At 44.3% G+C, this 14,823-nt stretch overlaps 1 protein-coding gene across 1 annotated transcript in view; it reads left to right on the forward strand.

Moving 5' to 3' along the window:
- Positions 1–5,222, forward strand: part of BAALC (BAALC, MAP3K1 and KLF4 binding) — a 125,151-nt gene extending 119,929 nt beyond the window's left edge. Inside the window, exon 6 of the mRNA XM_021709904.1 lies at positions 4,514–5,222. Within this exon, the coding sequence (XP_021565579.1) occupies positions 4,514–4,612 (99 nt within the window). The 3' untranslated portion in view covers positions 4,613–5,222. The remainder of the gene's footprint in view (positions 1–4,513) is intronic.
- Positions 5,223–14,823: the final 9,601 nt, after the last annotated feature.

The raw sequence follows: 14,823 nt of genomic DNA on the forward strand, positions 1-14,823 counted from the left end.
CCCACCTGGGCACTTGGCGAGACCTCATCTCTATAATAAATCAAAAAATTAGCCGGGCATGGTAGCGCGCGCCTATAATTCCAGCTACATGGGGGGCTGAGGCGGAAAGATCGCCGGATCCCAGCAAGTCAAGGCTGCAGTGGCCAGGAGTGGCCACTGCACCCCAGTTTGGGCAACAGAGTGAGACTCCAACTCAAAAAAAACACAAAAACCTAAAAAGCAGTCATTATTGCCCCACTTTTCAGGCGATGGAACTGAGACTCAAAGGTTAAGTCAACGTCTTGTTCCAGCTAACTGGTGGCAAAGACTTGCTCTAAATCCAGGTCTATCTGGATTTATAAGGCTTGTACTGTAAACAATTCCATTGTGTAGGCTTGTGATATACAGATTTAAGAAATCTGCCTGGGTATGGTGGCTCATGCCTATAATCCCAGCATTTTGGAAGGCAGAGGTGGGAGGATTGCTTGAGCCCAGGAGTTTGAGATCAGCCTCACCAGCATAGTGAGACTTCATCTCTATAAAAAAATTGTTTAAAAAATTAGCCAGGCATGGTGGCATGCATTTGTAGTCCCAGCTACTTGGGAGGCTGAGATGGAAGGATTGCCTAAGGTCAGGAGGTCAAGGCTGTAGTGAGCTGTGATTGTGCCACTACTCCTGCCTGGGCGATGGAATGAGACTCCAACTTGAAAGAAAGAGAGAGAGAGGTGGTGGGGGGAGGGAGGGAGGAAGGGAAGAAAGAGAGAAAAGATATTACCCCACTGTAATTGGAATTATAACCATAAATATTCTGTAGCTACCCCAGAAGTGACGATCTTGTAATCTTTGACTCTTATATAGGCTTGGAAACCCAACTACTGAATTTTTGCTTGGATTTTTAAGCTTAGAACTGCAGACTGAAATAGAGAACAGAGCACTTTTTGCATATCATCCTTAATAACCTTTTCTGAAATCTCACCAACAACCTTTTCTAAGGAAAAGCATTTCTGCAGTTTGGAAAGTGTGCATTTTCATTCTGGAAAGCCCTTTTACTTCCCACCACTTTGAGGGGAATGCTGCTGTCAATTGGCTTATTTCAAAGAAGGCCTCTGTGTCTCCACTCCATGCCCTGGTCCTCAAACCTTTTATGTAATAACACCCCAAATGGAAGGCAGATGGATCTGGCCTCGGAATCACCACAGTTTTCTTTGGGAAACCATATCATTGCCTTTTTTCCCTTAACAGTGCTGTGTGTGTGTGTGAGTGAGTGTGTGTGTGTGTGTGTGTGTAGTGGTTAGCAGGCATGAGGTAGTCCACTGTGAAACAAGATGATGATGTAACTACTCTTAGGAAGAATGCTTTAAAGGCCAGGAGGAGTTGCAGATAGAGAACCACACATGTTTAGTTTGAAGGTTGTGAGTTCTCTGCCTTGGGGGAAAAATAAACACATAAAAGTCTTGCTAGCCCTGGTGCCAGTTCAGGCTCAGAAGACCTGAGTGTAAGCCTGACTCATAAACAGTATTGCCACTAGTTGTTAAAGTACCATGACAAATGCAATGGGCTGATTCATTCATTCATTCATTCGTTCAACCAAAGTTGAGTGGAGAGGCTACAATGTCTCAGAACTGTGCTAGAGGCTGGGAACGCCAAGAAGATAACAATGAAATTTGATCTCATGAAATCAAGAGATAAGACTCAAGCTACATAGAGTCGAAATTATTCTTGAACATTCCTCAAATCACCCATAAAGTATGACCTTAAGCTGGGTTTTCTAGAAGCAGAGCCTGAAGGGAGACTTCTCGTGTAAGTAATGGGAAAAGTACTCGCAGGTGTGAAACCTGCACAGTGTTGGAGGAGGCAGGGCAGGGCAGGGCAGAGGATCAAGTTCACCTGATATGTGAACTCAGCTGAACAGCTGCAGTCTAGCTGCAGCCTGATCCCACAAGGAGCCCTGGAGCACACATGGCATCATGGGTTTGTACCCCCAGAAGCAAAAGAGCTAGCCTTTTGTGACCCAGCAAACAGGCATGGGCCACGGGCCTCTCCAGGCTTGAGGTCATAACCTTTTTGGCAATCCTAGGGGAGGTGGCTGCAATCAGAGAGCTACAATTCTCAAAAGAAGGATGCTGGCCAGGTACAGTGGCTCACGCCTGTAATCCCAGCACTTTGGGAAGTGAAGACCAGTCTGGGCAACATAGTGAGACCTTGTCTCTACAAAAATAAAAATAAAAAATTAGCTGGGTGTGGTGGTGCATGCCTGAAGTCCCAGTTACTTGGGAGGCTGAGGTGAGAGAATCATTTGAGCCCAGGAGTTTGAGGCTGCAGTGAGCCGTGATCATGCTATCGCTCTTCAGCCTGGGTGACAGAGTGAGACCTCACTTTGTTAAAAAAAAAAAAAAAAAAAAAAGAGGCTGGGCTTGGTGGCTCAGCCTGTAATCCCAGCACTTTGGGAGGCTAAGGCGAGTGGATTGCCTGAGCCCACTGGTTTGAGACCAGCCCCAGGCAGCTTGGTGAGACTTCGTCTCCACAATAAATAAAAAATTAACCGGGTGTGGTAGCACATACCTGTAGTTCTGGCTACTTGGAAGGCTGAAGTGGAAGGATCGCCTGGGTCCAGCAGGTCGAGGCTGTGGTGGCTATGAGTGTGCCATTGCACTCCAGCCTGGGTGACAGAGTGAGACTCTCACTCAAAAAAAAAAAGTGCTGCTGTGAGCACTTTGCAACCAACACTGCCAGCCACTGAGGAGGGATGCCTACCCAGAGTCAAGGAGATATGAGGGGGTGCCACCAGCAGCTACACACACAGGATTTATGTGACATGTTAGAGACTCACATATCATGAGTTAATAAATACAACAGAACTAATTATTTCTCTCCAATGGCACAACAGTCTACTGTTTCTTTGGATGCACTGGAGATGAAGTCGTTGGCTTGTTTTCAGGGGCCGCATGGTATGAAAATAGCATGTCAGCCGGGTTCAGTGGCTCAGCCTGTAATCCCACACTTTGGGAGGCTGAGGTGAGTCGATTGCCTGAGCCCGCGGGTTCGAGACCTGCCTGGGCAACTTGACGAGACCTCATCTCTACAACAAATAAAAAAATCAGCCAGGCGTGGTAGCGCGCACCTGTGGTTCCGGCTGCTTGGAAGGCTGAGGCGGAAGGATCGCCGGAGCCCAGCAGGTCGAGGCTGCGGTGGCCGGGAGCAACCACTGCACTCCAGTCTGAGCGACAGAGTGAGACTTCGACTCAAAAAACCAAAAAAAAAAAAAATAGAAAAGAAAAAGAAAATAGCATCTCTGATCACCTGGCCCAGGGAGACGCTCATGCGTTGGGGGGTGCTCCACAGGGTCTGAGGCCACTGTGTTTCCAGGAAGCTGACTGTGAGGTGTCATCAGGCAGGATGTTTATTGGAAAGTGCCCTTGGACTCAGCACCTGTGGAAGGTCATGGAAACAAGAGTGGGCTGAGGGGAAGTCGAGTCACAAAGCAGGCTGACACAGCCTCTGCTACCCCCACTTCATGGGGTGCACTGGAAGTGCTTGTCAGAGCTGACCTGTTTGGTCTAATGGCCAGGCCTTTATGCCCCTCCATTTACCTCTACCTTGGGCCACTAGTCAGGAAGGACTGGCCCTGGGTGAGTGGCTCTCTGCAGCTCAGGCTGCCCCAAAGGGACAGCTGGAGGCTGTTTGCTGACTGCTCTCTCTGCAGATGGAATAGGGGCTAGGCAGCACTTATCTGGGTCCATCCACTGGTGGAGATGCTTCACAAGCTCTGCTCTTGCTCACTCCCAGCACACAGGCATTGAGTGGAATGGGCACAAGGTTGCCCCTCACTAAAGCTGTCTTCTCTTTGGGGGGAGTCGGGGTTGGGGAGCCGGGCACATATAATTGAAGAACCTACAGTTCACTTGATGCTTTAATATTTAATATTAAGTCTGAACCTTCATCATTGGCTTATCTTCACCTAGAAGTGGATAATATATTCTACTTTTTAATTTTTTCATTTTTATTTAGTGACAAGCATCATTTTTATTTAGTGACAGGCTAAGTACCCTCCATACATGACCTTTTTAATCCTTACAGTAGCCTTATGAGGAAGATGTTATTATTCCCCATTTTACAAATGAGGGTTGGTTAGAAAGTTAGAAAATACTTGCCCATAGTGAAATGATATAACCAGTATTTGAACTGAAGTCTGTCTGACTCCAAAGCTCAAACCCTTCACCATGAAACCTTTCACATTATCCTTTGGTAGACCTTAGCTCATTCATTCATTCATTTGATAATGTTTTAGTACTGAGCATACCCTAGGCCAAGTTCTGTACCAGGTCAGTATTACAGATTCAACAGGGCAACCTCTTATATGGAGTGTATGTACATGAGTTTTTGTGGGTCATTCTTCTGGCCTGTGTGTGTGTGTGTGTGTGTGTGTGTGTGTGTGTGTTTGTGTAAAAAACAATCTCAGGAGATAAAGGCAAATGCAAAAAAAACTCTGAATATTTTCTAGCAACTCAGCTCACTGTTTTAAACTTTTCAACAGGCTAAGAGAATGCCCGCAAAAGAAGTCACCATAAATGTTACAGACAGCATCCGGCAGATGGACAGAAGTCAAAGAATTACAAAGAACTGTGTCAACTAGCACAGTGTCAGGACAGAAGGACAGAAGGACTCCTTTGGTGCCCTTCATGGCACTGGATCCCGTCAAGGAACCTTGAAGATGTGGCTGCCCCTTCAAGAGACTGTTTTACCCAGGAGCAAACAGCTGCCTGAGGCATTGGGACCTTCTGAGCCTCCTTCTTGTCACTTAAATGTATCAGCACACTGCTTGCATATGTTAATACGCTGCACATGTGCAGTTCAGTTTGCCCCATTGCCACTCCTATAATTGGGTCTGGTGTGAAAGTGGTGAGCTAAACTACAGGTCAGTGTATAAATGGAGAAAAGTAGGAGGAGGGGGTGGAAGATTCACACCCCAGTGCTAAGCTCACCTGGCCACTGGAGTGTGTTCTGTCTTCAGCGAGCCTATTCTTTCCTTCTTTTTAAATACTACCATCACAGACCTTACCATGTGCACTTAAATGCTGGCTTCCCACCCAACTCTAAACCCAGATATTTGAGAAATCAAGAAACAGGAAGATTCCTGTCTTGGTATGACAGAAGTCCTCCTGTGCGGGTGTCCATGTTGGCCTTCAGCGCATAATGTCACCCTCCTTGCAGCCAATGCATCACACACAAGACACCCTTCAGGGAACCACCAAACATTGCAGTTTTTCATAGCTTTCCTGTTCCTTCTTGAGTGTTCTCCCTCTTCATCCAGGTCATTTGCAGTTGTTCATCAGAGACTGGACACTGCTTGTGAGAGGGAGATAATTCAGGGACACGTGGCAGCATACACGGCTTCTCTTTGGCCTCTCTATGCACAGTTCTGGGACTATGTCATTTTGGCATCTGCAAAGGAATCACTTTAAAGACAACCCCTGGCTGATGTGTGTTCACATTGACAAGAGATGGATGTGCACTGCATTAGAAGTCAGGTTGCGCACACAGCAAAATGATGTTTTGATAGGAACAGTTTTCTAGCATTTCTTTAAACATGCTCAGCTGGAAGTATTTTCCTCCAAAGTAATACAGCATGATTTTTAAAGGACTGTTAACCTGGCTGAGACTGGGAAAGGTAGAACTAAAGTTGTACCAAATTATACCAATAAACTCCATGTTTAGCAGAAATAGGCATCCTGATGGTGTGTGTTTATATAACATAGTTCAGAGAACTGTCATGCAGGTTGAAAGTCAGATACTCAGCCTCCTTATCTGCTCACTCTGTTACTCCTCAAACACAAGTGGATGGTGTCATCTTTCCTTCCCTTCCCTCCCCTTCCTTTCCTCCCTCTCTTCCTTCCTTCTTTTCTTCCTTCCTTCCATTGGTAGATTGCATATTTATTAAACATTAAATGCCCTTCCTGTGCCAGGTGCTATGCAGACGTTGAAGGATTTAGTCTAGTTAGTCATGACTGTCTATCCTGAATCCAACAGTGACTTCAAAACTAAGAGATTGACTTAGACCCTAAGGTATAATGTGTGTTGCGAATTAATCTGCAACAGCCTCTCACTTTTATAGACAGGGTAGGTTTGTGTCTTAAACTGGGTGTTCTCTTAATCACTGTACCAGCCTTTACCATACACAAAACTACAATTTTCCTAAAGCTTTATCATTCTGTGATTCCTTGAAAAAGGGCTTTTAGGGAACTTTATGTTCTAAGAAAAAAAAATTTTAACAATAAAATAAAAGCAAAACCTGTGACTCATATGCCCCCACTGGCAATTACTCAGCAGGAGCCCCCAACTGCCACAGGTTGGCGATGATCCTGCAAGTTCAAGGGCTCTTCCTCCCAGGGCATGTGTGTTGTGTTTCTGCGGGAGGTGTTCCTTCACCAGGTACTGTGCCACCCATCACAGGCTGAGCCTGGCTTCTCTCTCAAGCTTTGTTTCTGCACCAGTGCACTACTGCATGTTGTTTGAAATTTATCACCTTGAGAAGGTGTCTTTGTTTCATATAGAAACACATTCTCACTTCTAGGGGAGAAGGAAATGCAGGGAATGTGATCTAGACCTCCCTGGAACAATCTGTATTTCACCAAGACCGTGACCGGAAGTTAAAGTATCTTAGTAAAAATTCATTTGGCAACTATTTTATGTGTGTATGAGACAGAAACTGATTTTTACTGCGCTATTAGGATAACACTTTTCATTGCAAAGTTTGTGTCAATAAAGTCATTAATTTCAAACATATATGGGCAATTACAGAGAATTTTTACTAGAACCTTACATTTAGGTTCTTCAAAAAAAAAAAAAACCTCAAAAGTAAGAAGAATATTATTAGCCCCAATTTACACTTAAAGAAGTATTTCTAGCCCACTCAACTAGTAAGCGGTAGTGCAGGGCTCAAGTGGGGGAGGCTGCCTACAAACTCCACCCTTCCCCCCATCACATGTGCCACCCATGACAAGAAAGTCTGATGAGCCAGGAGACAAGACTGGTTAGAGAGGAATTGTCAGGGAGTCCAAGACTGGACTGAGCTCAAGTCAAAGAAGGTAATTTGGGTGATTGGAGAGGGTTGGTGAACTCTCAGGGACATTGGGTCTGGCCCAGGCTCACTTATACCTCCAAAGAGGGTGACCCTGACGTGGTATGAGAGGTCAGGACTCAGAGAAGGACTTCACAGTTCAGAGAAGATGGAAATTGCACACCATGGAGTAACTGCTGAGGCCTAAATGTAAGGACCTCTCAAGTTACTGCCAGCGCAAATTCTTTGATGTGCTGGTTAAGGGTGTACCCCCCCACCCTTTCCCCACGCCCCGCCCCACCACCCAGGCTACCCAAAGACCCTCCTTTTTTGTACTCTCTGTCTAGGCCCTGCTGACTTTCATCTGTTTATGACCCTCACTGACCCCCTGCAGGCTGTCCCACGTGCCACAGAAGTGTATCCCACCCACACTTGCCCCTCTAAGCTGGGCGCACAGCACTAGCAGCTCCTCTGTTGAAGCCAGACCACCAGTCTGCTTTGTTTGGCTGTTACAGTGTTCAAGCTTGGGAATTCCACATGAAAAGCCAGCTCTGGCAGAGATTCCTGGTTTAGGATTCCAATCTCCATCTCCCCTTCTTCTTTAGCTGGGCATATGTCCACTTAGAATAAAGATTACACTTTCAGACGCTCTTGCAGCTAGGAGTAGCTACATGATTAAGTTCTGGACAATGAAATGAAATAGAAGGAGGCATGGAAGCTCCCAGGAAGCTGTCCCCATGTTCTTCCTGCTGCACCAAATGAGGAGGTAATGGCTGGAGCTACATTGGTCCATTGAGCCATGAATAACCATGGGAATGAAAGTTACACCAAGCTGAGCAACAAGTTAGAAGAAACCTGAGTCCTTGACTCCACAGAGCCTCCAAGAGTCCCAGCTGTACACTCAGACCTCTTTTTGTGAGAGGGAAATACACTTCATTTAAGCTGCTATTTCAAGTCATTACAGCCAATATTAATTCTAAGTGATATACAACTTTCCTTCTTCTTTTGAAAAATTGGTAGATCTCCTGCCCTTGGGCCCTTGGTCACTTGACCACAGCTGGCTGGAGCTGGTAAGTCTGTGTTAGTTGGAGCCAGGGATCTCCAGATTATGACAGTCCCTGCCACTCACCGTGGCTTACACAAGGTGACCTCCCCATTTGTTACCTGCCACAGCCCTGAGATATTTGAGTTTGCAACTCCTACTCCAAATTATGTTCCAAATATATTGTTTTCACATTATTTTCAGGCATCGTAGAAATATACAATTTCTCACACCTCATCAACAAGGGTACCTGCACAATGCATATTTGTATACCTAAACCTTAACTGTTCCCCACAATATTAAAATAAAAAATATGTATTAAAAAAAAAAAAGAAATATACAGTTTCTCTTACCCCATCCCACCAATCTGGGAAGTAGCCAATTTCAGAAGAATTTTCTGAGTAGGCAAATTACAAATATGATTTAATATTTAAAATTATGCAGTTACTTGCTCTTGTATTTACTCCAGATGTACTTTTTAATTTTTAACTTTTTTTTTTTTAGAGACAAAGTCTCACTCTGTCACCCAGACTGGAGTCCAGTGCACGATTATAGCTCATTGTTGCCTCAAACTCCTGACCTCAAGTGATCCTCCTGCCTCAGCCTCCCGAGTAGCTGGGACCCTAGGCATGCACCACCGCACCTGGCTAATTTTTACATTTTTTTGTAGAACAGTGTCTCTCTATGTTGCCCTGGCTTGTCTTGAACTCCTGGACTCAAGCAATCCTCCCGCCTCGGCCTCCCAAAGCACTGAGATTACTGGTATAAACTACCATATCCCACCCAGTTGTATTTATTGAGAAGCTTCGATGTGCCAGAAGTTGGCATATAATGAGGAATAAAACAGATCTGGTCCCTGTTCTTATGGAGTTGACATTCTAGTAGAGGAAACAGACAATAACAACATAAATGAATAGATTATGGCCAGGTTCATGCCTGTAATCCCAGCACTTTGGGGAGCCAAGGTGGAAGGGTTGCTTGAGACCAGGACTTTGAAACCACCCTGAGCAACATAGTGAGACCTCCCTCTCTTAAAAAAAAAAAAATTGCAGGATGTGGTTGTATGTACCTGTAAACACAGTTACTCAGGAGGCTGAGGTGGTAGGATCACCTGAACCCAGGATTTAGAGATCACAGTGAGCTATTATAGCACCGCTGTACTTCAGCCTGGGCGACAGAGCAAGACGCCATCTCAAAAATAAATACATAAATTATTACAATAAGTTAAGATGATGATAAATGCCGAAAAGAATGTTAACAGGGGAATGAGCCAGAAGGAGGCAGGAATGGAAGCAGGAGTCCCTTTAGGAGGCTACAGCTGTAGCCTTGGGAAGTGATGTCAACAGCAAGGAATAGAGTAATGGTTGCAAAGATGAATGGAAGTAGATAGATGCTGAGTGCATTTAGGAAATATAAATATTAGGACTTGGTGGATTTGGAGGTGAAAGGAAGGGAGAAATCAGGGTGATTCTCAAACTTTTTGGTTTGGGCAATAGAATTCTTGGCAAGATAGGGTGAGATGAGGGGGGAAAGCTTTTCAGGGGGTGATGCAAATCAAGAGGACCATTTTGGACCCATTAAGTAGGAAATATCCAAGGGGAGGTGTCCAGAAGGCAGTTGGAAGTGTGAGTCTAAAGTTCAGGGAACCAGTCAGAGATGGAGATATGAATTTGGGAGTCATCAACACTCGAAAGATATGTTATATAATGGCAAGAAGCTAGAGAAGAGAGCCCAAGACTGTGCCAAGAGAAGCTCCAGCATTCAGGAAGTTGGTGGTAGAGGGAGAGTCAGCAGAGGACTCTGAGAAGTGGTGAGGAAGTTGGGAAGAAAACTGGCAGCTTGTTTACTGAAGCCAAGATAGAAAAATGTTTCAGGAAGAAGAAATGGTCAACCATAGCGAATGCTACTTAAAGGTGAGAACAGAGGTATGATCCCACCTAGTACCATGAATGTCACGGGCAACCTTGTCAAGAGCAATTCCAGGGGAAGAGTGGTCCCAGAGGCTCTGAGGGCGATGAAATGGAGGGATGGTGAGGGAGTAGAGAGAATGAAAAACCTCTTCACTGAGAAATTTTGCTGTTAGACAACGTGACAAGAGACCAGTAGTTGGAGAAAGAGAAGGGTCTAGGAGGAGCTGCAAAAAGAGGGGCATAAGCCGGGCACGGTGGTGCATGCCTATAATCCCAGCACTCTGGGAGGTGGAGGCGAGAGGATTGCCTGAACCCAGGGGTTGGAGACAAGCCTGGGCAACTTGGCAAGACCTTGTCTCTAAAATAAATAAGTAAATAAATAAATAGCTGGGTCTGGTGATGCATGTCTATAGTCCCAGCTACATGGAAGGTTGAGGAGGAAAAATCGCCTGAGCCCAGCAGGTCAAGGCTATGGTAGCTGTGTTCATGCCACTGCATTCCAGCCTGGGTGACAGAGTGAGACTCCTACTCAGTAAATAAATAAAACAAAATAAAAAGGGCATACTAGAGTATGAGTCTCACCTATTGCAATGATTCCACAGAGAGTGAGGTTGATGTCAGAAGGGTGAAGGAATTGACCATGAAGTAAAAATGTCCTTGAGGAAATGAGGAGAAAACAGATCCAGGGCACAGGTAACAGCATTCGAATGTAAAACATCTGTTTGGCCAAAATCCACATAAATAAAGTTTCAAGATAGGTGGTAGTCTATGAGAAGACACCTGCAACACATAAATCATGTTGGCAAAATGACATACATTTTTTTAAAAATGAGAATTCAATAAGCAAAAGACAAATGGCTCAAGAGAAAAATAGAGAAAAGAATGTGAACGGGCGGGATGAAACTTGAATAACCAATAAAAATATTTAAAAGCCTCAGTTTCACCAGAAATTAGGCGAGTTAAAACAGAAATGCCACTTTTTCACTAATTAGTAAAAAAAAATTAAAATTTGATAACATCAGTATTAAGCATAATATGGAAAAGAAGTTATTCTCAGACATTGCTGGTTGAAATGAAATTAATGATACTGCTTGGGATGGTGAAGGAAAGGCAAAACTTTATCCTCCTAGGGCCCCCAGCAGGACCTGAGAATTAAATTTACATTTAAAAAATCCAAACCGGGCTCGGTGTCTCAGCCTGTAATCCCATGCCTTTGGGAGGCTGAGGTGAGTGGATTGCCTGAGCCTGCGGGTTCGAGACCCGCCTGGGCAACTTGGTGAGACCTCGTCTCTACAATAAATCAGAAAACTAGCCGGGTGTGGTAGCACGCACCTGTAGTTCCAGCTCCTTGGAAGGCTGAGGTGGAAGGATCGCTGGAGCCCAGCAGGGTGAGGCTGCGGTGGCCGGGAGCGGCCACTGCACTCCAGTCTGGGCGACAGAGTGAGACTCCAACTCAAAAAAAAAAAAAAAAAAAATCTTAACAGGATAAAAAGATAAGGATTTATTTAAGATTTATGTGACATGGAAGTCCTCATAAAGAAATAAAGGCCCAGGCAGACACAGTGGCTCACACTTATAATACCAGAACTTGGGAGGCCAAAGTGGGAGGATTGCTTGAGTTCAGGAATTCGAAACCAGCCTGGGCAACATAGCAAGACCTCATCTCTATTAAAAAAGAAAAAAAAGCAGAAAATTAGCTGGTGTGGTGGCGCTCTCCTATAGTCCCACCTACTAAGGAGTCTGAGGTGGAAGGATAACCTGAGCCCAGGAGATGGAGGCTGCGGTAAGCCACTCCAGCCTGAGAGACAGAATAAAATCCTGACCCCATAAAAAAATAAATAAAGGCCCAAAGATGTGGCAAAATCAAAATGCTTTTATACCAGGCAGGACAAAAAGAGGCAACTATGAAAAACACAGGAGAAAACTAAGGAAAGATAAGAATTATTTTAACAAAGTTTGTGCAGAATTCTCTCGGCTTCAACTCCCTGTCTCTGGTGATAAGAATGTTTCTTTCTTCCTGGCATAGAGGGGGCATCTTTTACATGGGTGTTTTATCTCCCGCTTTCAGGAAGAAAAGGGGAGCTCAGAAAGTTCTTCTTGCACCTGCTGTTTTTTAATTGCCTTTAGCTCAAAAATAATCCTTAGGCCAGAATGGCATATAAATATGGGGAGGCATGTTCTTCCATTCTTCAGTAGTAATTTGGCCAGTTTACTAAAATTTAAAATGAATATACTCACTGACCAAATAATTTCATTTTAAAATATGTACCTGTTGTGAGCTGAATTGTGTGTACCCCAAAACTCATATGTTGACATTCTAATCCTTGGTAACTGAGAACAAGATTGCATTTGGATATAACATCTTTCAAGAAGTAATTAAGGTAAAATGAGGTCATCCGGGTGGACCCTAATTCAATATGACTGGTATTCTTATACAATGAGGAGATTAGGACACAGACACACACAGAGGCAAGACCATACGGAGACACAAGAAGAAAACAGCCATCTACAAGCCAAGAAGAGAAGTCTCAGAAGAAACTAACCCTGCTCTCAGACGTCTAGCCTCCAGGACTATGAGAAATAAATTTCTGTTTAAGTCAAGCAGTCTGCAGTTCTTTGTCATGGCCGCCCTAGCAAACAAATACAATGCCCTAGAAAAACACTTGCACATGTTTATAAGACAAGCATTTTGGGGACCGTACTCAGACTTTTGGAACTTGCTTCAAAGGAGCCAGAATGACAGAGGACAAAAGGACACAGGACTGCAACAGACACTATGCTGTATCTACCTTCCCACAACCCCTCTCCTTGGAAAGGGAGGGATTGGAAGGCTTCAGTTGGAAGACTGACTTCCAACTGTGGCTGCTGTTCTCCTTGGCTAGCAGGCTTTATCTTGCCACTCCCAGGGTAGGAGACACCAGGACATTGGTGTTATTAAGGCTTATTTATTTATCTTCCCATCCCAGCATGCACCAGTCAATGACTGATGCGTGCTCCCTCAACCTTGGATGGGGTAATATTGAGATATATATATCTCACAATATATATAATTATCACAGTCAAACGTCATCTTTTCCAAGACCTGGTTTCCATCAGTAGATAATCCTCTACCTTCTCCCTTGCATGAAACATACATCCTACTGTCACTGATCTTTGGGTGTGTATCATACCACAATAAAAAAGACTTTAAGACCAATAAATAAATAAATATAAATAAATATTCTGTTTTTGCTTCAGAGGGTGTAACGTGGAAGCCCAAAATGTGAGAGGGCTTACGCATTATGTTTACCTACTCCAAAGACGTCACCGGGAGGTCCAGCAGGGAAAGACATTGGTTTGTTGAAGCTTACAGAAGGTATGGACGGTGGCAGGTTGGTGAAGAATCTGTACCTTGGGGCAGTATAGCAAAAAGTTTTATAATCAAAGCAATGGAGTAAATCATTCAAATTCCTATCTGGTGTTTACAATGACATTGATTAAGTATGACAGCTACATTGTTTTCAGCTTTGCTTGGTCACCTGCAGCCCATGACTCATGCTGGGAATATGCATACCCTTCAGAGACCAGTCTTGACCAGAGGCCACTCCCTGAGGGAAGAAGCAGGAAGAAGCTAGGTACAGGGGCAGTCTATGTCTGGACAATACCCCACAGAAGTTATCTCTCATATACCCTATTTACAAAAAGTAACTTGGAAAGGAGCTCCCAAAGATACTTTCGCCAAAGTCACAAGCCACGTGCTTTTGAGCAGGTGATATAAGCAAATGTTGAAACTACTGGGGGTCTACCCAGGATGAGAAGGAAAATGCATGCCACACTTAAAGATGCTTGAATTAAAGTTAAAAAATAGCTTGGTAGGACAATTGCACCAGGATTGTGTGATCCATCCTGCAGGTTCAGAATTGGACTTGTTCAAGAAACATTTCCAGATTCCCAACTGATAATACTTGATAACTGCTTATAGTTGGTGTTGCCAAAGTGCTTTTGCTATTTGGACATGTTCTATCCACGGAACCCCTCTACTTCAGTGTGTGTGCCCACCCCCTGACTCACGTGCTCCTGTGACAATTTGATGCCAAACACAGGTAAGGAAAGGTTCCAGGGAAAATAAGTGCACTGCACAGTGAGCTGATCACTCTCCCAGATGAAGAAAGACATTTGTATCAGTTTACCAAAGTAAAAATCATTAGGATGACACTTCAGGAAACATGGTACCCAGCATGTGTTTACTGCCTAATTGAGATTTCATAATTAGTAGTTGCTTGGGATGCCAGAAAAGTCTCCAGCTGTCAGTGAGCAGTCTGCTCACGAGCTCTACATCATCACTTGGCATTTCCTTCTCAGGTCTCTACTATCTCACGTCTGGCTTTACTCACCAACGGAAACGACTCTCACGGTCACCAATATGCTAATGGCCAAAGTCAACGACAAAATCTAAGTCCTCATCCTGCCTGACCTCTCTGCATTGGTTTCTCGTCAACGTTCTTAAAAGTTCTATCAACCTTTGCATGTATATATGCTACCCTCCATCTGGTCCCCCCTCCCTTCCTGATTCTACTGTTTAGCAGTCCCCTTGGCCAATTTCTCTTCCTCCCTCTGTCCCTTAAATGTTAGTATTCCTCAAGGTTCCCTTTTCAAACTTTTCTATTCAGATTCTAGCTTGTTTCCCTGGAAATGTTTCTCTGATTCCTTCCTCCCTTCCTCCCTTCCTTCCTGTTGGAGATACCTGCACTCACATGTTTATTGCAGCACTATTCACAATAGCAAAAACATAGAACCAACTGTGCTGTCCATCGAAACTGCACTGGATTAAAAAAATGTGGTACATATACACAATG

This window comes from Carlito syrichta, unplaced genomic scaffold, assembly GCF_000164805.1.
Source record: "Carlito syrichta isolate Samal-C Ts95f unplaced genomic scaffold, Tarsius_syrichta-2.0.1 Scaffold287640, whole genome shotgun sequence".
NCBI classification, from domain to species: Eukaryota; Metazoa; Chordata; class Mammalia; order Primates; family Tarsiidae; genus Carlito; species Carlito syrichta.